This window comes from Sminthopsis crassicaudata, chromosome 6, assembly GCF_048593235.1.
Source record: "Sminthopsis crassicaudata isolate SCR6 chromosome 6, ASM4859323v1, whole genome shotgun sequence".
NCBI classification, from domain to species: Eukaryota; Metazoa; Chordata; class Mammalia; order Dasyuromorphia; family Dasyuridae; genus Sminthopsis; species Sminthopsis crassicaudata.
The window spans coordinates 142,670,403-142,696,183 of record NC_133622.1 but is presented as its reverse complement, the minus strand read 5'-3'; the positions used below and the strand labels follow the sequence as shown (position 1 = coordinate 142,696,183).

The window sequence follows — 25,781 nt, the reverse complement described above, 5'->3', positions numbered from 1 at the left end:
TATAATCCTTTGAACAATATTTTTCTCTAGCCATGGTCAGTGGATGGGGGTCAGAGATCTATCCCCCATAGCATCTCACCATGAAATGGGGAGCCACTCTGGGATTTCCTTCTGATCTGTTAATAAGAGAGCCATACTTTTCCTTCTTTGGCCTCTGTAAGCAGAACTGTTACTGCTTTGAGTGGCTGAGCTATGCTGTCTATAGGAAGTGTCTGAAGCAGCCAGTCAAGGTCACCTGTTGCCTCTATGTATCTTCCTTGATAGTATCAGCAAAAAGAAAAAATAAGGAGAGAATATCATTAGAAAATAACCATCTTTGTGACTGGAGCTGGAGTCAGAAAAGAAACTCATTGGATTGTTCTCCTGTGGAGCCCATTCTGGACACCAGAGGAAAAAAGATGAATTTGAAAGTCTATAAAATAAAATCCTGTGCCATAAGTGCCCCTTTGCCATCAGCTAGTTTATAGAGCTGAGTCAGGACCATCTAGTAGTGAGCAGACAGTTACATCAGATGGACAGTGAACTAGGGGGACTGAACACATAATATAATCAAAGACAACTTACAATAAGTATAATTTGAACCCATTTGATGACATGTATTATCGCTGTTTTGCTGCAAGGTAATTGGACTCTTTGGGAGATCCCTCACAAAAAGAATGCAGTTCACATTTTATATAGGTAGATAATGTTTTGGTTTTCCAATTTGTGTCTTGTTAGTTCCACATCATTATCTCTAGTTTTTCAACACACACACATTCATCTTGCATTACAAAAGTCTATAGGATCTTAAATCTATCTAGAGCTGGAAAGAGTCTGAGTGGTCATCTTATGTCCAGTCACTTTCTTTTACAGATAAATACCTTAAGGTTCAGATGGGGGGAATGATTTGCCCAAGCCCACACATACGGAACAAGTACCATTGCTAGCATTTGTACCAAAGGTCTTCCACTCTAGCTGTGGCTCTTTCTCTTTCTACCTCTGGACCTTGCCAGCTGGAACTCTTTACTCCACAGCCCAAGAATTTGTGTGCCAGCTCTTCTTTGTTGTTTGGGCACATATCCTCAAGCTCATCTCTTTCCCTAGTCTCTCATTCATGGGAGGACTTGAAACAGTAGAAACTATAAATGTTAAACAGTATGATCATTCTCCCCTCAAGAGGAGTGACATGATTACTATATTGAGAGAAAAGACAAAGAATTAGAAAAGGACCTAATAAGAATGAAAAATGAGAAAAGATAAGAGATGAGAGGTAAGAAATTAGGGTTAAGGGAAAAAAAGATAATCCTTCTGATCCAGCGTCCTAGACACTCCCAAAATGACAGTTTTAAGAGCCAGAGCCAGTCTTAGGCATAATATGACTTCATAGAAAATATTTTTATTTATACACACATATACATACACACACACACACACACACACACACACACACACACACATATATATATATGCATTTCTACAGTGTTTTAAAAGATTTTTTTCTTTACCACCACTATGTGAGGGAGGATGTATTTTGTAGATGAGGGAACTGAAGCTCAGAAAGATGAATCAAAATAGAGTGAGCCAGTAAAGCCATGCTAGAGCCAGCTCTCCCCCGCTCTCTCTCCCCTATTTCCATGCTTGCTATTGTTTGAGATACCTTTACCAAGAGACTAGACTTTTGTTAATGAAAGGATGACTAGGCTCTTTTATGCATGTAAAGTTGGGGAACCTTGGATTTTACCATTGTGCTAAGAATTTTAGCTTTTTGTTCATCTTAGAATAGTGATGTGGGCTAGTGTGTACTCAATGGTTGTCCCAGCCAACTTTTATTGTAACAAAGGCATAATCAACCTGATTTCCATAAATGTACGACAAATAGGTTGTCATTCAGTTAATGAGTTAATTAATTAACCAGCAAGGGAGTATAATATGTTATGTGTCCACCAAGTGGACACCAGCTGAGTGGTTTCATCAGTTTATCTAGGGTTCTCCTTTTCCATGCATTTATCTGGATCTTCCTAAAGACTGTCATATCTCGATTAACTAAAAGAGGATGCTTACTCCACGAACTCTTACACTATCTTCTCTCTTATCGCCCTAAGATCCACATTGGTACTTGGACATAGTGGGTACTAACTAGGTCTGAATGCAGCATTTATCTAGAGGTAAGAGAAATAATGGTCCAATTTGTTGAAAAGTTATAGGACTAACTCTGTGGTTTACCTAAATACTGGCACAGTGGAAAGAGTGCTGGCTCTGGACTGAGACTTTGGATTCAAATCCCACTTCAGAAATTTTACTGCCTATGTGACTTTGATCAAGTTATTTAATCTTCCTGAGGTTAAATTTCCTCAGATATAAAATGAGTTGATTGAATGATCTAGGAAATTTACCAACTCATCTCAACTAAATATCTTAATAAGGGAAAAAAGGGGAAAGAGGTAAATCAAGTGCCTGCATCCCACCCAGTTGATTCCCACAGATCCCCCTCAATCTCTTGGATTTGGGGGGGGGTGGAGAAGAAATATATGTGTATATGAGTGCTTGTGTGTGTGTGTCTGTGTGTGTGTGTGTGTGTGTATGTGTGTGTATGCTTACTTGCTTCTTGAATTCTACCCTGGATTGACCTATATAATAGACTGTAGAGGAAAAGTTGGGCTTTCTGTCCCCAATTCAGTTCTACTCCATGTTCTATGATAGCTGTTGGCAGATCCTAAAACTGGGATTCCCCTTGGCAGCAGTATTCTCCACAATCTTAGTAGGCAGCTTGCATCTCTGCTGCAGGCCTGGATCTCTACTCTCCTTCCCTTTGCACCCCATCACTGCAGGTGATGAGTAATGCCAGTTCAAACTGACAAACCAAAAAGTCCCATTCCCAAAGCCAGCTGTCGCCTGGCCACATGGCAGACAACAGTTTTAGCCTCCCCTGCAGTGTGTGTGGCTCTCTCTGTTCTTGATGCCCAAACTGAATGGTGGACCAGAGGAGGGAGAAATAGAGAAATGTAGTATGTCTGCATGCTCACCCTTTGCTCCCTGGTATCTCAATAATCTTCTTTCCCATCAGAACTTCCAGGAACCCCTCTCTGCATTCAGAAAGAGGTGAAATATGATTATAAAAATACCTTCTTGGAGGGAAATTAGAAATAATTTAGCCAATGTTATTCTTATTTTTGAAATATGTTAATTTTGGTCCCTTAGGGGTATGACTTGGTCAAATTCACAAGTCTACTAAGCATCAGAGCTGGGATTTGAACCAAGATGATATGACTACAAATCTAAGACAATTTTTACCATATCACATAGGAATTAACAATATATGGAAAGGTAACTTTTACCCACATTTAAGAAGTGTGGTCAGACCACCTAGGTCCTATAACTAATTTTGAAAGCACAAATTATCTTATTACTTAAACATTGACTTTTTTTGCATCACCAAATCTACTTATTTTGCTGTTTTACTCTGAAAGAAAGTATGAGAACAGTATTCATTAGAGAAAAACACCTGTTCTTCATTTTCCAGAAAAATTTCCACTACTTCCCTGAATATATGATCTCATTAATATTATTACTCCATTCAGTAGCACAGATGGCAACACCATTCAGGCCTTCTTTCTTACCCTTCCACTTCTTGTCTATGTCTTTGAATAAACCTCTAAAGGCAGCATATAGGATTCCTTTATAGATTTCTTCACATCAAATGAGTAGTAGTACACATCAATTTGTTATTAGTTCAACCACTTTTCTGTTCATACATTGCTTTGATGAAATTGCTCATGGTGATACTAGGATAAACTTCCTTTATAGCTTATTTGTATCATTCACTATGCATCTATCCATTGCCTTTTTTATTATAGCTTTTTATTGAAAAAAAACATATGGATGAGTAATTTTTCGACATTGACCCTTGCAAAAACTTCTGTTCCAATTTTCCCCCTCCTTTCTACCCTCTCCCCTAGATGGCAGGCAGTCCTATATATGTTAACATGTTAAAGTATAAGTTAAATACAATATATGTATACATATTTATACAGTTATCTTGTTGCACAAGAAAAATCAGATTTAGAAACAGTAAAAATAACCTGGGAAGGAAAAAATATAAGCAAACAACAACAGAAAGAGTATAAATGCACTCATTTCCCAGTATTCTTTTGCTGAGTGTAGCTGGTTCTGTTCATCACTGATATAGTTGGAACTGAGTTGGATCCTCTCATTGCCAAATAAACCACTTCCATCAGAATTGATCCTCATATAATATTGTTGTTGAAGTGTATCAAATGATCTCCTGGTTCTGCTCATTTCACTCAGCATCAATTGATGTAAGTCTCTCCAAGCCTCTCTGTATTCATCCTGCTGGTCATTTCTTACAGAACAATAATATTCCATAACATTCATATGCCATAATTTACTCAGCCATTCTCCAATTGATGGGCATCCATTTAATTTCCAGTTTCTAGCCAATATGAAAAGGGGTTGCCACAAACATTTTTGCACATGTGGGTCCCTTTTCCTTCTTTAGTATCTCTTTGGAATATAAGCCCAGGGCTACACTTCTGAATCAAAGGGTATGCACAGTTTGATAACTTTTTGAGTATAATTCCAAATTGCTCTCCAGAATGGTTAGATCCATTCACAAATCCACCAACAATGCATCAGTGTCCCAGTTTTCCCACATCCCCAACATTCGTCATTATCTTTTCCTCTAATCTTAGCCAATCTGACAGGTCTGTAGTAGTATTTCAGAGTTGTCTTAATTTGCATTTCTCTGGTCAATAATGATTTGGAACACCTTTTCATATGAGTAGAAATAGTTTCAATTTCTTTATCTGAAAATTGTCTGTTCATATCCTTTGACCATTTATCAACTGTAGAATGGGCTTGATTTCTTATAAATTAGAATCAATTTTTTATATATTTTGGAAATGAGGCCTTTATCAGAACCTTTAACTGTAAAAATGTTTTCCCAGTTTATTGCTTCCCTTCTGATCTTGTCTGCATTAGTTATGTTTGTATAAAAGCTTTTTAACTTGATATAATCAAAATTTTCTATTTTGTGATTAAAAATGATCTCTAGTTCTTCTTTGGTCACAAATTCCTTCCTCCTTCACAGGTCTGAGAAATAAACTATCCTATGTTCTCCTAATTTATTTATAATCTCATTCTTTATGCCTAAATCATGGACCCATTTTGATCTTACTTTGGTATGTGGTGTTAAGTATGTGTCAATGCCTAGTTTCTGTCATACTAATTTCCAATATTCCCAGCAGTTTTTGTCAAATAGTGAATTCTTATCCCAAAAGTTGGGGTCTTTGGGTTTGTCAAACACTAGATTACTATAGTTATTGACTATTATTCAACTGTGAATCTAACCTATTCCACTGATCAACTAGTCTATTTCTTAGCCAATACCAAATGGTTTTGGTGACTGCTGTTTTATTCCTGGTACAACTAGGCCATCTTCATTTGATTTTTATTTTCCTTAATTCCCTTGAAATTCTTGACCTTTTGTTCTTCCATATGAATTTTGTGGTTATTTTTTCTAGGTCATTAAAATAATTTCTTGGGAGCCTGATTGGTATAGCACTAAATAAATAGATTAGTTTAGGTATTATTGTCATCTTTATTATATTCGCTCGGCCTATTCAAAGTACTTAATATTTTTCCAATTTTTTAAATCTGACTTTATTTGTGTGGAAAGTGTTTTGATAACTTTGTTCATATAATTCCTGATTTTCCTTTGGTAGAAAGATTCCCAGATATTTTATGCTATCAACAGTTATTTTGAATGGAATTTCTCTTTGTATCTCTTGCTGTTGGATTTTGTTATAAAAATGCTGAGGATTTATTTAATATCCTGCAACTTTGCTAAAGTTGTGAATTATTTCTAATACCTTTTTGGTAGAATCTCTGGGGTTCTCTAATCATATCTAATTCATATTATCAGCAAAGAGTGATAATTTGGTTCCCTCATTACCTCCTCTAATTCCTTTAAGCTCTTTCTCAACTCTTATTGCTGAAGGTAACACTTCTAATACAATATGAAATAGTAATGATGATAGTGGGCAACCTTGTTTCACTCCTGACCTTATTGGGAATGGCTCTAATTTATCACCATTACATATGATGCTTGCTAATTATTTTAAATAGATGCTACTGATTATTTTAAGGCAAAGTCCATTCATTCCTATACTCTCTGGTGTTTCTAATAGGAATAAGTATTAGATTTTTATCAAATGCCTTTTCTACATCTATTGAGATGATCATATGGTTTTTGCTAATTTAGTTATTTATATAGTCAAATTATGTTAATAGTTTTCCTAATATTGAACCAGCCCTGCATTCCTCATATAAATCCTACTTGGTCATGGTATATTATCCTGGGGATGATTTTCTGTTATCTTTTTGCTAATATTTTATTTAAGATTTTTGCATCAATGTTCATTAGGGAGATTGGTCTATAATTTTCCTTCTCTGTTTTTGTCCTACCTGGTTTAAGTATCAGTACCATAGCTGTGTCATAAGAGGAATTTGGTAGTACTTCATTCCCTATTTTTTCAAATAGTTTATATAGCTTTGCAGTTAATTGTTCTTTAAATATTGGGTAGAATTCACATGTAAATCCATCTGGTCCTGGGATTTTTTCATAGGGAATTGATTAATAGCTTGTTCTATTTCTTTTTCTAAAATGGGACTATTTAACCAATTTACTTATTCCTCTATTAATATGGGCAATCTATATTTTTGAAGGTATTCATCCATTTCAATTAAGTTATCCAATTTATTGGCATAAAGTTGGGCAAAGTTAACTCCTAATTATTGCTCTAATTTCCTCTTCATTAGTGGCACTTTTCATTTTTAAGATTAACAATTTGATTTTCCTCTTTCCTTTTTCTAATCAAATTTACCAAGGGTTTATCTATTTTGTTGGTTATCCATTGCCTTTTGAGTCACCTTTTTAATTTTAATTCTTCATATGATTTCAATTTTAATTCTTTATCTGATTCATTGAGATGATGTTCCATGATTCATAGTTATATAATGAAACTGTAAGAACACCAGTGTTAAAAAAGTTTGGCTTTTATCTCACAGAAAAACTAGGGGATGAGTGGTAACTGAAACCACTATACAATTTACAATTTTTCAAATATCATTTCCCATGCCTGAAGCATTGTGGTCATTTCTGGACAATGTTTCCCATGTTTTGGGAAGCTTATCAATATATGCTACCAAGAATCCAAAGGAGAACAACTAGAGTGAGGAAAGACCTAAATTTATTATTATACAAAGATTAGACGAATAAATTGAGAATCTTGATCTGGAAAAGAAAAAAAAAACTGAGTGCAGGAGAATGGGGAAGAATCTTCTATTTATATTGGTGTATTTAAAAGAATGTCATCTGGGAGAGAGATTAGATTTGTTCTCTTTGACACCAGGAATACCTTAGGACCTTCAGATTCTTCAATGAAACAAATGGAATTCTCTGATCCATATTCCTTGGCTGCTCCTTCTTGTTATTTCTTCAATAGTCTCAAATTGATTTTGTCCTTTGTTCTAATGAGTCAAAGATTTGAAATTACAACAACTTATTGAGAAGCAACTCCTTCATTGGAAATCAGTCATTTTGTTTTCATAAATATAAATTAAGTCCCATACAAATACTCTTAACTAATTTGGGCAGAAGGATGGCATATAAACATAAGTTGGTGGTTCTAAATATCCTATAAATAAAGTAGCTTAGAGGATCAAGAAAGTGCTCAAGTAAATTTGAGTTCAATCCATAGTCAGATTAATGATCGTAGATAAAAAACAATTATATATTGATGTCCTTTTCACTTCAGCTTTTGCTGTTTGATCTACCTATCCAAATAGGATATTTACAGGAAAATTAGAAGACATAAAATGGTATTTATCTTCTGTGCTACCTCCACTTCAACCTTTGTTCTGTTTGGTTTTCATCATTCTCATAAGGCCTGAAGAGCAAGTGTTCCTATGCAGGACTATGAATTCTTCTGGATGACTTTAGGGCTAGTGTAGAGATGGTCATGGAAATGTACAGATTATTCAGAGTCCTGAGAATAAAATCTATTACCCATAACATCTGGTTAGTAATTTATTGGGTACAAAATTATATATTCATCTAGGGAAAGCATAAAATCAAAGACAGATGGTACAACCACAATCATAACAATTATTTAATATGTGCTGGATTAAAATAGTCTCTAATTTTACTTAACAAATAAAAGGAAGAAAGAATAGCCATCTTTAATAAAATTCAAGTACATTGTGCTATAAATATCTACTGTTGTATCAGTTTTTGAGACTAGGAAGGATGCCCTGCCTTGCTACTAATATTATTAGAACTAAATAGCATAAGAATTAAATACTTATATTTGTACATACTTATGATCTTCCCCTCCCCCACTTTTACTCAAGAACTCAAAAACTCATCAATTAAGTCTTTGCAGGAGCAGCTAGATAGTGCAGTAGATAGAGCTCAGGAGTCAGAAGAACATGAGTTCTCACACAACAAAGTAGTCAATAACTATAGCAATCTAGTGTTTGACAAATCCAAAGATCCCAACTTTTGGAATTAAGAATTCATTACTTGACAGAAACTGCTGGGAAAACTGGAAATTAGCATGGCAGAAATTAGGTATGGATCCACACTTAACACCACATACCAAAGTAAGATCAAAATGGGTCCATGATTTAGGCATAAAGAATGAGATAATAAATAGATTAGAGGAACAGAGGATAGTCTACCTCTCAGACCTGTGGAGGAGGAAGGAATTTGTGACCAAAGGAGAAGTAGAGATCATTATTGATCACAAAATAGAAAATTTCAATTACATCAAATTAAAAAGCTTTTGTACAAACAAAACTAATGCAAACAAGATTAGAAGGGAAGTAACAAACTGGGAAAACATTTTTACTGTTAAAGGTTCTGATAAAAGCCCCAATTTCCAAAATATATAGAGAACTGACTCTAATTTGTAAGAAATCAACCCATTCTCCAATTGATAAATCGTCAAAGGATATGAACAGACAATTTTCAGATGATGAAATTAAAACTATTTCCACTCATATGAAAGAATGTTCCAAATCACTATTGCTCAGAGAAATGCAAATTAAGACAACTCTGAGATACCACTACACACCTGTCAGAATGCATAAGATGACAGGAACAAATAATGATGAATGTTGGAGGGGATGTGGGAAAACTGGGACACTGATGCATTGTTGGTGCAGTTGTGAAAGAATCCGGCCATTCTGGAGAGCAATCTGGGATTATGCCCAAAAAGTTATCAAAAGTGATCCAGCAGTGCTACTACTGTATGAGGATGTATTCCGATGGAAGTGGATATCTTCAACATAGAGAATATTTAACTCAGATCCAATTGATCAATGATGGATAGAATCAGCTACACCCAGAGAAGGAACACTGGGAAATGAGTGTAAACTGTTTGCATTTTTTTTCTTCCCAGGTTATTTTTACCTTCAGAATCCAATTCTTCCAGTGCAACAAAAAATTCAGTTCTGCACACATATATTGTGTCTGGGATGTACTATAACATATTTAACATGTATGGGACTGCCTGCCATCTGGGGGAGGGGATGGAGGAAAGGAGGGGAAAATTCGGATTAGAAGTGAGTGCAAGGGATAATGCTGTAAAAAATTACCCATGCATATGTACTGTCAAAAAAAATGTTATAATTATAAAATTAATTTAAAATAAATAAATAAATAAAAGACCTTTTTTTCCAAAAAAAAAAAAAAAAAAAAAAAAAGGACATGAGTTCAAATCTGACCTGAGATAATACTTCTTAGCCTAGGCAAGTCATAACCTCTCTCAGGCTCAGTCTACTCATATGTAAAATGAGGATAATAATAGGGTATGTAGTGAAGATAAACCTCAGAGTGCTATTTAAGTGCTAATGAATTAATGAACTTATTCATTCATCCTTTATGGTATGATGGTGATCTTGAATTTTCAAAGGCTACTACCATAATAGGCCAAACTTTAACAGATCCTACAGGATGAGAGTGAGGTCTGTATAAATCCTATATTTGCTCTCTAAGAACTAGACTAGTTGAATTTAGAGAAATTCAACATCACATTGGCCATTGGATGATGACTTTTCATTAAAATATAAAGATGTGATCTGCTATCATTATCAATGGAATAATAATGAAATGAAGAATCTTTTAGGAATGAAGCATTGACTGATATATATCAGTATCAATATTATCTTCCTAATCTCTTATGTAAGGATTCCGATATGTGTCAAAATCTTAAAATTCCAGTTATGTTGGAACTTAAAAGAACCTCCCCCCCCAAAAAAAAAAAAAAAACACCACAAAATGATCCTTTGGCATAGGATGAGCACCAGATTTTGGGTCAAGAATCTGGATACTATAACTAGGGCCAACAGTACACTGAATATTATTACAAAAATTAGTTTTGCTCTAAATTTCCCTCTATGCAGCAAAATGGGCACTACACAGCATGACTCTATAACCAAGAAAACAGAGTGTTGTCTGATGCTTACAAATGAAGCTAAATTTTGCAAAGTCAACACTAGAACCACTGGCTTCTTCAATTCCCACCCTAGGGAATAACTCAGAATGTCCTTATTAGCTACTTTTGCTGGTCTAGGCCTGCTTTGAAGGTGCTGGCAGGAAGAGTTTCACAGAATAGCTTTAGCAGCACACTATTCCCTCTGCCCTAGGTTTCTCTGCTGCTAGACATAAATCTCTTTTTTTTTTTTCCTCCAGCAATTGTTGAACACCCAGGAGTCACCCACTTTAAAGTCAATTCAATTGATTTTCTTATATTGCTTTAATAGTTCCTAGGCAACATTTGCTTTTACCTTCTTGATCTATAGGTGTAATGACTAGAGTGGCTCCTATTTTCTCCTGAAGAAGAGAGTCAGAATTTTCATTGATGCTCTTTTGGGGGATGCATCTACTTAAAGGATCAGTGTATGGTTTAACTGGTAGAAACTAGATTTGCAGATTGAGGACACCTTTTATCAATTCATTCATTCTTTTCTAAAGATTATCTCTTACATTTTTTGTATCCTCAAAAGAAAAAAATCAGGCTTATTTTAATATAATTTGAGTCACATAGGATTTTAGTCATCTAATATACCTTACTAATATTACAGATGAAAAATTCAGTTTGAGGAAAGGGAAATAACTTATCCCCAAGTTTCACATGTATTAAGTAACAGAATCAAAATGGACATTCAGTTCTAGCTCCAAATGCTGTGTTGCCTTTCTTCCTCAGTGCTGCCTCTTCAATAAGAGCTTTGGTCCTTATTGTTCAATTCCATTCAGAACACACTATTAAGGATTTCCTGGCTGTCCAACTATTATAAGCAGCTAACTTCAGTTGATAGAGAGCTGAAGAGACTTGAATTCAGGTTTCACTTGTGACACAAACAGGTTGGGGGACCTGACCAAGTTCTATTTCTCAGGATACTAGACAATAATTAGAGATATAAAGTTTCAGAAAAGGTAGTAACCTGAATGAGAAAATGAGATTTTCTTATCAGAAAGTCTACTATACTAAAGAAACCATAAATCTAGTTCCCCCTCATCCCGCCAGCTCTCCTAAGTATAATAAACTGGGCTCAGTGGTAGAGATAGAGACACAAAGATCAAAACAAAGAACTCTGTGTTTTCAAGTAACTTAAATTCTACAGGGCACCTGGGGTGATGGGAGTACAACTTGGACAAAAGTAAATAAATCCAAAATAAATTTTAAATGGAAGAAAGTAGAGGAAGGGGAGGACCATAAAGATCCCAGGTTAAGGTAGCAATTGAAGTGAGCTTGGAGGGAAGCCAGGGATTCTAAGAGGTGGAAGTGAGAAGGGAGGGCCTTCCAGACAAGGGGAAGCACCTGGGGGAAGGTGAAAAGGCAGGAAAGCAAATGTCAAGCATTTCATTCAGCAGCAGCAGCCAAGTTGGGGTACAAGGGGTGACCTATGCTCCCATTTCCCCACTGGTTTTCTCCTTTGCAGCAGACATTCTCCAACAGATCCAACTTCTAGCACAAATGTCAGCACTGTTCTTTTTCAGGGTGCTGCTGTGGCTCTTCCCCTTGAAATCTGACCCTTTAAAAAGAGTTATTGTTGCCTCTTTTCCTGCTCATTTTTGAAGGAACACAGTGAAAAAAACTGTATGTGAACTGTTCCAGAGCTTTCTATCTGAAATAATTTTCTAGAACCAATAAATGCACAGATTATGTAGATTTGTTGCACAAATCCAGTTATCCTTCCACATCACAAGGATTATGGGTGTGATACTCCTGTGATCTGGAAAATTCACATAAAAATTTTTGGCCCTCCTTTATATCAGAGAAGAAATGTAAATTATTATATTAAAAGTTCAATTAGAAAATTTTATGTTAAAATATAATACATACATTTGATGCATTTCTGGTTTCTAAACTTTTTCTGACTTCTGCTGGCAAAGGTCAATAGATGACCTTTGTATGGTATCTATAGCTTCTACAAAATTCCCCAAAAATTCTCATTTAATTTGTTATAGTAATCTATGATAAATTGAAACCATCATGGGGAGAGTCATGATGTAGAAGAGAGAACTGTATTTCTGATGACTAAATATAGGAACTGGATCTATGACTTCATCGGCATAGAGAACTCCCAAGTAAGGAAACCTCTTCTGACTATGCAGATCAGCACTTTCTCTGGGAAATTACAGTCTTAGAGATGAGACTGCAGCACACACTTGCCCACAGTAAGATGGTGTGTCATTAGCAAGATTTGAACCCGAGTCTTAAACCAATTCCTCACTAATGAGAATACTAGTACTTAACTTTGAGTCTGAAACATAGTAACCACTTACTAAATGACAGGTAACTATCATTTGTTACTTGTTTTCTTCAGGGAAATACATTATTATAAAGAGACAGAATTAGAGGTCAAGATTATCTAGTCTAAATCACAAGTGCTATCATACAAAATCCTTCACAAATAGTCATTCACCTTCATTTGAACATCTCCAATGATTCCAAGCCTGTGTTGATTCTAATTGTTCAAAATAGTTTTCTTACTTTAAACTTAAATTTGTCTTTCTACAATTTCCACTAATTGCTTCTTAAAGCCTGTTTCTAGGAACAGCAGGTCTAATGCTACCACCACATGACAAATTGTCCTTTACTTATGACTTATGACTTTACTTATCATGTCGCCAGCTCACACCTTCTATTCTTCCCACCAAGCTTCCTACTTTATCTGATTTTCAATTGGCCTAATTTTTTTAGTCTCTTCATCATCATTCATCATCTTCTAGATACTTTCCAGTTTGTCAATTATTATTTCTAAAATATCTTCCTGAAAACATTCCAGAACAAATATATGAAGATATTCCTTCCCTCTATGGACATTATATTTCTAAACATATATATATATATATATATATATATACATACAGACTAACACAATTAATTTAGCCTCAAACCAAACATACTTTCATATCCTGTTCTCTATTATTTATTTTTTGAACCTAAGTGCTGAATTTTATATTTATACCTATTTAATGCATTGATTAAATGTTGATCATCCTTTATTCTCCCAATAACAATGCCATGTTGTTTTTTCTCTACTGAAATACAGGAACCGACTGGCATTGATTTTCCCCTCCTGGACCCAGCAAGTACCATCACCACCATCACAGGACCCAATGCTTTCAGTATCCCTCTTCCTATTAGGCAGAAGCTCTGCAGCAGCCTTGATGCCCCACAGACCAGAGGTCACGATTGGAGGATGCTAGCTCACAAACTGAAACTGGATAGGTAGGTATAACCATTCATTCATACTCAGCAACTACCAGAGAGTCAATGAGACAACTAAAGGTATGTTTTGTTTTACACTATTCTTTTTCCTCCAAAAGCTCCTCCTCCCCTTTGATTGTTTAATTGCAACTCATTCTTCAAAGCCTTCCTTTAAAAGTTGCCTCTTCAAGAAATGTCACATGTGTGTATGTGTATATTTACTCTCTCACTTCCCATTACCTATTAAGTATTATCTACTTAAGCCACAAAGAGGGCCATACCTTTCATTTAGCTTCTTATTTTTCATATTTCTTTTTTAAAAATCATTTAACTTCTTAACACTCAGAGATTTAACACCTCCAAATTAAAAAAAAATTCCAAAATCCCCTTTTCTAATATTATTTGTTGACTTTTTATCTGTCCCGCTCCATCCCTTTATTAAATTCTGCTCTTTACTGAGATCATGACCTTCAATCCCTAAATGTCTCAGGCTTCATTCTCTCCCAGGGCATCATTCCTAAACAAAATCCTTTCTTCTTCTCTCTATTTTGATTCATTGGTGAACCATCACCTCTGCAATTTCCCTCTTAGGTCCCTAACCCCGTTATCATAACTAGTTTTGTGTCTCTTTTACCCTTTGTAGTGGCAGAACTCCTTGAAATGACTTTCTACAACCCCTCCCCTCCCTTCTCTCCTCTCTCAAAGACAGGAATTATTGGTTCAGGTTCTGTCTCTGGCACACTTTGACTTTGTGACTGTGGACAAGTCTCTTAGCTCCTCTGCACTCTGGACAGCTCTCTGATTTTCAGAGAAGTTGCTCTTCTATGGGAGATCCCTTCAATTGAAATCCCAGTTTTATTCTAACCCTGTGAGGTAGAAAGTACCAGTACAACATGCTCATTTTTCATATGAGAAGATTGAGGTGCAGAGAAATAAAAGATTTGCCCATCAGCAAATGGCAATAATCCTATAGCTGGGCACAGGCTTCTGACACAAACTCCAGTTTTCTTTTTCCTGCATCAAGACAGGCCGTCAAAGGGCTTTCCTAATTGCTGGAATGACAAAACATTTAGATTTTTTGTGAGTGTGTGTGTGTTTTGTGGGTATTTTTAATTTTAAAAAATAGCTTTTTATTTTCAAAATGCATGCAAAGAGAGTTTTCAACATTCATCTTTGTAAAACCTTGTATTCCATATTTTTCTCCCTCCCTTCCTGCCACCTCCTTCCCTAGACAGTAAGTAATCCAATATATGATAAATATATATTCAATTCTTCTAAACATATTTCCACATTTATCATGCTGCACAAAAAAATCAGATCAAAAAAGGGGGGGGAATGAGAAAAAAAGGCAAGCAAGCAACAAAAAGTGAAAATACTATGTTGTGATCCACATTCAGTCCCCATAGTCCCTTTTCTCATGTCTTTTGAAATTGTTGAAAAGAGCCAAGTTAATCATAGTTGATCATCACATAATTTTGTTAATGTTCTTTGAATTCTATTCACTTCATTTAGCATCAGTTTCCAGGCCTCTCAGAAATCATCCTGCAATCCTTTCTTATAGAACAATAATATTCCATAACACTCATATACCATATTATTGAACTATTCTCCAACTGGTGGGCATCCACTTTTTTTTGCCATTACAAAAAGATCTGCTACAAACATTTTTTACATTTGTGGGTCCTTTTCCCTTTTTTATGATCTCTTAAGAATATGGACTCAGTAGTAACACTTCTGGATCAAATGGCATGCACATTTTGATATGCCCTTTGGGCATAGTTGCAAATTGCTCTCCACAATGATTGAATCAGTTCACAACTCCACTAACAATGTATTAGTATCCCAGCTTTCCCATATCCACTCCAATAGTTAGCATTATCTTTTCCTATGACAAAATATTTTATAATTGAATAAAATGAAGCAGGGAAAATCTAAACACTGTCAAAGGACTTCCCCCTCCCCATTCTCTAATATAACCCAAGATAACACTAGGAAGAAAATGTAAAAACTTCTGTCTAAGGTATTGGCCATAGCCATAGCCATTCTTGCCTCCTAAAGGCTTGGGGCTGGGATGGAACCTGCTTATAAATAGAAACTTCTGGCGGGGTGCTCATCCCATAAAGTTTCAGCTACAGAGAGAGCAGGCTGAGTGACTGTGCTTTCTTAAACATAACTCAGATACATAGAAGGCCAGTGAGGGAACATATGTGAATCAGAATACAATCAGACAGCTGATCTGCACATTATACCATTCAGCATGTTTTACTGTTCTCTTTTACAGATACTTGAATTATTTTGCAACAAAATCAAGTCCCACTGGAGTGATCCTGGATCTCTGGGAAGCTCAGAATTTCCCGGATGGGAACCTAAGCATGCTGGCAGCGGTCTTGGAAGAAATGGGAAGACATGAAACCGTGGTGTCTTTGGCAGCAGAAGGGCAATATTAAACCAGTCTGGAACTGAAAAGGAAGGAGGAAAATGCACAGGGAGTCTGATGGCTGGCCTGCAAGCCATGATTGAGAAAAGCCAGACCAGACCAAGGAACTTCACAGGGAGATATTTCAGTGAGAGAAAGAAAAAAAAAAAAAAAAAAAAAACAACAACAACAACCAGAAACATCCAATTTTCATCCCCGCTGTACTTGTACATTACACAGGAGTTAAGAGAAAAATGTGTAAAGTTGTACCTTGAATATAGAAATCAACCTAACTTTCCTCTTAATTGGGTTGTGCGCTGCATGGTACAGGATTTTACAGTTTCCTAGGAAACGCTTTTTATTGCTATCCAGATATATTGGATAAACTTTCTTAACAGACCCAGTTTCTATGAACATTGTTTACACCAGATTTGGACAGGGATAAGGGCACCGTTCATGGCTTTTCCTATTTTTGTTTAGACCATTTGAAGTTGAAGCTGTGGACGCTTTGTTGTATCTAAGAGTAGCAATTTACAGAGAAACCACAGACTTTTGTTACAAATCTTGTGCATCAGGTGTCTAAGATAATCCTCCCATTGTTGTTCTGTTTTCAAGGCCGTGTGGTAGAACCCAAGCCTAATCATTTGTATCTGGAAAGTGGATTACCTGAGTGAAAAGCAAGGTATGGTTAAGACTCCTTGTTCCTTGTGGGCTCTGTCACATCCCTTTTTGGAATAAGGTGTAGACTCATAGGGAAGATAGTGACTTCTTTCAAATAACAAAAAAAAAAAAAAACCCTCCTCACCATGTATGTGTTTTGTGATATGCAATTTGGAGTGGTTTTAAAGTATCATTATTATAATCATTATTATTATTAATTATTATTATTATCTATTAGCATTTACCTTAGTACAAGGATTTACTTTTAATTATTTCTGTTTTTGTCTACAGTGGCAATAGGCATTTGAGTATTGATTAGATCTGCCTGAACCTTCTCAAGCCTTCTCAGTCACTAGTAAGCCTTTTACCTCTCCCAGTCCTTCAATCCCTGGAGCATAGTAATTAATGTTTGCCTCTGGTTATGTCTGGTCCTATAGTCTGGTTAGAGGCTGCTATCCTCCATGGCTGCTCAGCCCCCTAAGTATTCGGGTTGGAGGCCATTCCCAACCTTGGGAAGATGTTAGAAGGTATTGTGCTGTCCTGTCTCCCCAAAGGTGGCTGAAAAACTTCTGTGGCTGTGCAGGTGAGAGGTGAGTTCTGTTCATACTGTAACGCTGATGAGTTGTATGAACCTGAACAAATCACTTAACTTCCCCAAACCTCAGTTTCTGCACCTGTAGGATATGAGTGAGTGACTGAATTTGTTCCCCCAACTAATTTAATTATCATCTGTGATTCAGTCAAGTAATGGGTCTCACAGTCCATCAGTCTTTTGCCTACAAATTGCCTTTAACCTACAAGCATCCTGATATAAAAAAAATTATTCTTGTTTAATATATTGCATTTAATTGGTTTTCCAGTCTTGATTGAGTGTTATTGGGAAACACATTTTAACTACCATAAGGAATTTGACAGTATATGACATTGCTTTTAAGACAAATTTCAAAATTTCTGGACTAGATGCAAAACTTGCGTGTGTGTGTGTGTGTGTGTGTGTGTGTGTGTGTGTGAGTGTGTGTAAGAGAGAGTATGTGTGGTTTTTAAACAATACTAGACTTCTTTCACTATTTCACTTTTCAGTGGACTTGAAGCTGGATTTTTTTCCCTTCTAAACTTCATATTGAGGACATTTTGGTGACATTGATATGGGATATTTTCTTTGTTTAAAACAATAATGAAATAAATATACAATGTGGAGACCTTGGAGACCAACAAAGAGAAGCTATTCCCTGGCACACATTATTCTGACATTTCTTCCATTTTCTCATGACTATCACAGGCTTTTTGTTTTAACACAGAAACTTCACTCAGCAGGTGGGGAGAAATTGCTCAATAATCCATAGTAACCAAACCAATATTTGAATGATAAGCATGTGTGTGCATGAATTACTACCTTCAAAGCATGGCTGTGGTTCAGCATTGGACAGGCATCTTGGTTACTGATCAAATTGTACTTTAGAATCATCTAGTTCCAAACCTTCCATATTTTCCTATCTGCTCTCCATGTGTTCTCTCCTATTTTTGCAATTTATGAAAATTTCTATACAATTAAGAACAGATTTCAAATCCTTCATTTTTCTGATGCTGAGAGTGAAGCTCAAATTAACTTTCCCCAGAGTTCAGAAGTGTCAGAGCTAGAATTTTAACCCAGTTCTTCAGACTCAAAATCCCGCACTTTTCTTGCTACACCATATTGCCTTCCTATCTTACTTTGCCTCTTGGTAGCTTCTCTTTGCTTTGCAGTTTTCTGTTTTGTTTAGATCTTCAGTGTGGGATTCTAATGTTTTTGATTTAGTTTTACATCTCAAAACTAATACAATTGGAGGTATGACCTTCACTCTGATGCCTGGTGCCCCTTCAAACAACATCTTTGTATGGCAACTTAAAGAAATGAAAATAAATTTAACCTTTCTGCAGAGAATACTATCTACTCAAGAAATATTTGAGGGAGAAAGGAAAAGAACCAGCTCAATGAATGATCAAACATGAAAAAAGCTTCAGATTTAACTTTATGTTGTGGCAAAAATTCTTGGGTGGGAGGGATAGGTCAAGAAAGGGATGAAACTTAACCTAAATGTATGTGATGTTATTCAGAGAAAAGTCCTACTCTGCATTCCCTGGATTAGCTTATGATTCCATTCAAAAGAAAACTTTTAAGTTGCCCATTGATAAAAATAATTCAAGTCTTTCCATTGCTCAAACTAAGCAAAACATTAGTTTCTGCATCGGTTTCTGTCTCCACATGAAAACTGAAATGGAGAATTGAAGCAAATGTCTCTGGATACTTCTTTTAAAAAAAAAAAAAGTCAGAGAAATGGGAGGGGGGGGAGATGGAATCCAGATGTCTGTCTTGAGTCTTCACTACATTTTTATTTGGGTTGGTTACTCCATGCTCGTGTGTGAGTAGAGATTGGCTACTACTACCTTTGGGTGTACTTCTAATTCACATTTTTAGACTTTCTACTCAATACACGAAAGGACATGTGTCTAAATAGCATTTTCTACAAGGAGACCTTCCACTAAAGTGAGATTGCTCCTCTCTTTCAGGCTCACTCCTTTGGTCATTAGCTGACTACAAGCAGATGCAGACAGTGTAATTTCTGTTTAGAAAAAAAGCATAATCTCTTTCCAGATTCCTCTTCCATTGAGGTTCTTTTCTTGTCCTTTTTTTCCTTGAATCTCTATTTAAAGGATTCAGAACCATAGGGCATCTAAAGCGAGAATTTATGGCATCAACTATTTTCTGTTCCTGTATCCTGCATTTCTTTCTGAGAAATTCTAGCCAGGTATAAGCAAGTCCTTATTTGGATGGGAAAGAACAAGCTGGTCTCATCTTGAAATATTGACATGTGCTGCCATCTAGTGGCAACAAAGCAATCTAGCCTAAGTATTCTTTTGCCCTTTAAATTTAGAAACTTAAGTCTTTGGGATGTGATAAACGCTAATTCCTTGTGATTTTTATTACAGGAATTTAGACATAAGAAAGAGGTTCTGATTATCCCACCAGACTTTCATGAAATGAACAAAATATCAACTCACTCAAATGACCTACAATAATTATGTCATCCTAGCTCCCCATCCCCTTCTATCCTTTTATTGACTCAAATTCCTCCTTATGGAACTTAGTCTCTAATAGGAGAATATCATGTCACTATGAACCTGCTGCTTTTCAAACCACCAAGTAATTCATTGTAGTTTGGATGCTGATATATAGAAATATATAAAACACTATATGGAAAGCATTTTCAGTCTTTGATTAGATCTTACTTTTAAATTTTCATTTGTTTAAAATACTTTATTTCACATGTATTTTGAGTATTCCTTTTTTGGCCTATATTTTATATATCTAGGGGCATTCGTTCATATACCATTTTTAAAGAAATTGAGCTTTTATAAATACATGCTAATATGCTGCATTCATAAAAAGAGCAAGCTTAGATGATGGGGATGTCTTTGTTTTAAGTATTTAGTCGTCTCCACAAACAAGGCAATATAAGGAGGTGGGGAGGAGAACTTAGTTTCTCTGAATAGTGAAAGAATGATGTTGAGTGAAAACAAAGGTGTGAAGGATTATGCAGAAGAATTGCATGTACCAAAAACTCTAACAGCTTAAAACTGCACTAAGACTTTTGGAATACTCTGGAGGGTAAAGGAGGCATATAATGGAAATTTGACACTAAGATTTTGGACATATTTAGAACCTTAGGGGTACAGAATTTAAAAAGAGATTTTACTATTTTTCACCAATGCTCCTTTTATATTCCCCATGGATCCAAAAACACATTTGTGGATCTAATTACTACTTCTAGCCTGCCATGAATCTAAAAGTGGTATTTCAGCTGATCAGAGCCAGGTATTTTTGAGTAATCAGAATGATGCATAACCATTTCCCTATGTATTATTTTGCATCTTTGAAATAGTATTCTTGGCAGTAATGATAATTATAATCCCTTTAGATTTTCATGAGTTTCAAATCGTTTTTCATCTTGTGAGCCAGCTGTGGTAGTGGTGACCCTTCCCAAACTTACTCAGGCTGGTCCTCTTAGACCAAACCCCCACATCTTTCACCAAAACTCAATTAAAAAAAAAAATTGTAAAATGCGCCTTGATGTGGGTCATGGTTAAAAATACAAAAGGAGAAATAAATAGATGACTGTCCTCATGGAGTTTACATATTAATGGATGAAATAAAATAACATAACCATAAACTATGATAGAATAAAATAGCAGTAAAAGGTGGAGCTTTTCCAGGAACTTTTGACTTTTCCTGTGGTTCTTAAGAATCCTGGATTAACTCTGTGCCCCAGTGAGGTATCAGAATTGGACTTTAATAGAGGTTCCTCAGAAGTTATTTGGAATTTTTGAAAAAGGAACCCAGTAACTTTAAAACTTCTTGAAGGAGAAAATCTTCAACTCTGCTACAGTGAAGGAAGGACCCTACCCGAGGGACACAAGATAAACAGCTTCATTCTGTTATCTAGGTGGGATTGGTTCAGTCCTGAACCCTAATAGAATTCCAACCCTATTCAATTAAAAATCTTCTATTCAATTCAACTCCACCCACCAGCTTCATTGGGAGGGGAGCAGGTCTTGCTTGCAGCCAAAAACCTATTATAAAAATGGCAATTAAAAATTCATTTCTTTGCAAAGGTTCTAAACACACCATGCTTACTATGCCAAGAAGGTCTCTGCCCACTGGATAATACTCTTTTCCAGCGCTACTCTCTCTTTATCTCACCAATTTCCTTAAGGAGACTTTATGCCTCTTTGTCAGGATTTCTAACCTTACTTCCCAGTCCCTATAATAAACCTCTTTTATCAATCTAGATTTTTGGATTTGTAAATTCCTTTACAGAGAATAGAGATTCAGCCAGAAGGGGGTTTCCCAAAACTCCCTACCCTTGCCCCTAATCCCAAGGGGGTGCAGGGGAGCCAAACCTCTCCATTTGGTTCCCTGAACCCCAAACCTGCCACTAGACCTTATCATTTAATTCCCTGACCACCAGAAACCCTAATCTCATTTTGGTTCCCTGAAAGGGAACCCCAAAACTTAAACCTTATCATTTTTACATCTTTTCTTGTAATGAATGGGCCAATATAAGAATCAATCTTTAAAATGTAATCTGTCTTGCCTGTTAAACCCTGAGTTCAGGACACAATTACTAAGTTGTTGGGGGGGGGGGGGAGTTAAGCTACTTTTCTGAGCAGTCCAGGTTTTTTTCAGCCATTTTTTCAAATTGAAGGGTATCTCAGAAATGAAAAGCAGATAACTAATAGGATAGATAATTGGTTGCTGATTTTGTCTGTAAAATTGCCTCACTATATATTTTGGAGATATCTTTGACATATTTTCATTTCTTCAAAAATTCTATTTAGAAGGAATTTGTTCAATAAAATGCATTCCTCCTACACAGCCTAAACACACACACACACACACACACACACACGTACTTTGATAAGCAATAAACAATCATTCCTTCCCTTTCCCATTGACACACACTTGAAAATTTTATGCCTTTTTTCTATCTTCTTTTGGCTCTTCTAATAATGCTTATTTGAATATGGAGGTCTCTACACTTAGGCACAATTTCTTATGGTCTCATAGTTGAATTCAAGTTTTAGATTTTGCAAACTACTTAATCTGGAAAGGTCAACAGCAGAAGCTAGTAAGAATTCAGGTTGGAAGAAAAGGGACAGACAAATCTCTCTTGGTCCACAACTGCTATGAACTTGGGTTTTATTGACTCAAGATTTTTAAAGATCTAGTGACTAGACAGATCAGAGCGTAGTTTTCAATGCCATTTAGTTTCAAAGATGACACTGGTATATGGTCATTGGATTTTACAAATCCATTAAGAAGGATTTTTAAAATTTGTTATCAATTATCTCTGAGTAGGAAATATTTTTTCTTTAACAAAAATATCTCTTCTTAAAATCAGGTGCAAATTTTTTCTTTAGCCTGACTCAATGGCCAAAGAGTAATGTACTTTGAAAAATCTACATCACTGTATAGTTGGGGATACTATTCCTCAGAATATATGATTTAAAAGGAGATGCTTCTATAATAATAGTCCATAGAATAAAATTCCATTTTTCCTCTGGTGCTAAAGAATAACAACCGAATAAGATAAGAAATCGTGAAAGGTTTAGACGATGAGTGAGAAAAGTATAATCATGTTACCAAAATTAATTTAAGACTATGTTTACACAAGCAAAGTGAAGGTCAGTATTTATAAAATTCTAAACTCTAGAATAGAGGGAATATGAACTCAAATATTTTCTATATGAACTATCTTTATAGCCTAAACTTACCAGATAACTGCCAGACCCTTCTTTTTTTCTTTGCCTATATTTCTACCCTGTCAAGGTTAAAATCCTTTTAGCATACTCATCAGATTTTAGAGACAAGGATAGATACCATATCTTAATTGGTGTCCTTCCAAATCCTTTTGATTTGTAGCAGGAATATTGTGTTCACTGAATCAGATCAATTTGTATTTCAGGATTTTTTCTCTGTTTCAAGTAAGCTCAGATATCTTTGCAAATAATTCCCCAAATGTACCTGCCCATGAAACATTATCAGTTCACAAAGTGATAATTGACCCTGAAGAATGATTGAATATCTAATGCTATTAGAAGCCTTGGTGATCAGCAGGAATACAGAATCAGGACTGAACTAAAAATTTTCTATTTGTTTGAAATTCTTCAGAGTTAGCATCTTGTTTATCTGGGATCTCTGGCTGAGTTTTGAATCTGATCAACACTATTGAGCCATAATTTGAAACAAGTATCTATTTCTAAATCATCAGATCATTAGAACTGGAAGGAGTCTTAGATCTAACCTATCCCAAATCTCTCATTTTGTAGATGAGGAGACTGTTAGAGAGGTGAAGTGAATTTCCCAATGGAAATGCTTAAAAATAATATCCAATGGCAAGAGAATGAGAATGACTTAAAAACAACAAAAATATATTTGAGTTTTGCGATTCTAATTATGGCTAACATGACAAAAATCAAGTGATCATTCCGCTCAATCCAACAAAGATTTCCTTAGCATTCAACCCATGTGGCAGTGTGGGAATTAACCTTAATGCATTCTCACATCATATCATCCTGAAAAAGAAATTAAATGGTTATACAGAGTGAAAATATGACATAAATTCTCCCCTTGTTTCTTCTCCCAGACTGAGTATTTCTGGGTAAATCCTTCACCCAGTTGAAAGAATGCACATCACTATAGAGCAAGGACCACTGCCCTTCTGAGTATGTGTTTGATGCCACAGAGCATTATATGTATTCATTGAGTTTTAAATGGAACTGTTAGCTGGTGACCCTCCCCTTGACAACTGACACTTGCAAAGAAAATGTCTATTGAAGGTTGTACTGGTGAAAAGGTGTGTCTTAAAGTTCACATGGCATAGTTAAATCTCAGAAATACATCATCAGGGGTTTGGGTTTCATTTTCATTTGGTTGTATTTTGCTATTATTTTCTTCCTGTTTTTACCTTGGCTTTTCAAATATGGAACATTTCTTTTGTTATTGTGGAATTCCCTATTGCTGTATCTTCTATGCAATTCCTTTTATAAAGAATTCCTAACAGACAAGTGCTCTCTAGGCATTGCATTCTTTGTATTGCTGTACAGTGGAGATGTGGTTTACTAGTTCTGGGTGTGCCTCTCTCTCTCTCTCTCTCTGGATTCCCCTTTCTCCCTTCTTGCCCTCCTTCACTTCCAAAACTTCCCTCAGTTGACCTCTTCTATTTGTAAATTGCCTGAATTTATTTCTGTCAGCCTGACATGTACAAAGTGTAAGAAAGAATTTTTAAACAGGTAATAAATTATATTTATAAGCAACAGACAATCCTGCCTTCCCTCATTTTTTGTAAGAGTAGAGCCTCTACCTCAATAAGGATCTCCCTTCTTCTTCCCCTTAGCCCTGTCACATTATTTTTTATTTATTGAATGAATGAATACAAATCATTGATGAATGACAGAACATTAGTTTCTTTTTATCTGGTACATATACATACAAATGTATGCAAATGAACTCTTGTGAAAACCCTTTCAGTCAAAGGAACTAAATGTACCACTTTAAAAAGTTCAAAGAATCAAACTAAAATATCAGGCTTTGCTTGACTTAGCAGAAGAAATAAAGAATGCATATTTTTCCTTATCTAGGAGACTTAAGGAATCATGGGTAAAGAACAATCAGATGTGGTTGCTGTGTCAATTGCTTAACTGAAGGTTAGCTACAGAAATAATTAGGATATAAAAACAAGTTATATTAATAAAGATTATTTTTTTAAAACAATAAAATATCCAGTTCTATAGGAAAGACTGTATTTATGACTAGGATAAACATCTTGATTTTTCATATCGTGGTATTTTTTTAAAGTATTGGATTAAAAATTAGGACCTGAAGACTCAGATTTGAATACTGGTGCTATTACTTGCTATCTATGTAATTTGGGGGGTTTCTTCATCTGTAAAATAAAGGAGTTAAATTAGTTGACTAATAAGTTCTCTTTCCATTTTAAATATATGACCCCTATAGGGTCAGGGTCCTACAATCCTGAAAATTTAAAAACAGAAATAAACTAGAAGTGCAGAATTCTTGATAGAGAAAAGTAGTGGGAGCAGCAATGGATAGAGCGCCAGCCCTGAAGGCAGGAGTACCTGAGTTCAAATTTGATTTCAGACACTTCCTTGCTGTGTGACCCTGGGCAAGTCACTAAAACCCAATTGCCTCTCTCAGAAAGAGACAGACAGAGAAGTAATGGACCAAAAGAAGGCTAAGATGTCTACTAGTCAACCATTTGGAAAGTAAAAAGAGGAGGAAAGACCTAAGGACTCCTTAAAATGAGATTGCCTATGAGAAGGCCATTCAAACAAAGCAGAGCAGGAAGAGAAGGACTCATGAGTTATAC

The 25,781-nt window shown here is 35.7% G+C and overlaps 1 protein-coding gene across 3 annotated transcripts in view; it reads left to right on the top strand.

The window, feature by feature from the left end:
- UNC5C (unc-5 netrin receptor C) overlaps nt 1-24,715 on the top strand; it is a 400,598-nt gene extending 375,883 nt beyond the window's left edge. For all 3 annotated transcript variants that reach the window (XM_074275498.1, XM_074275500.1, XM_074275497.1), the window contains 2 exons: nt 13,621-13,799; nt 16,060-24,715. In XM_074275498.1, coding sequence (XP_074131599.1) covers nt 13,621-13,799; nt 16,060-16,225 — 345 coding nt within the window. In that variant the 3' untranslated portion in view covers nt 16,226-24,715. The remainder of the gene's footprint in view (nt 1-13,620; nt 13,800-16,059) is intronic.
- The last annotated feature ends 1,066 nt before the right edge of the window (nt 24,716-25,781 follow it).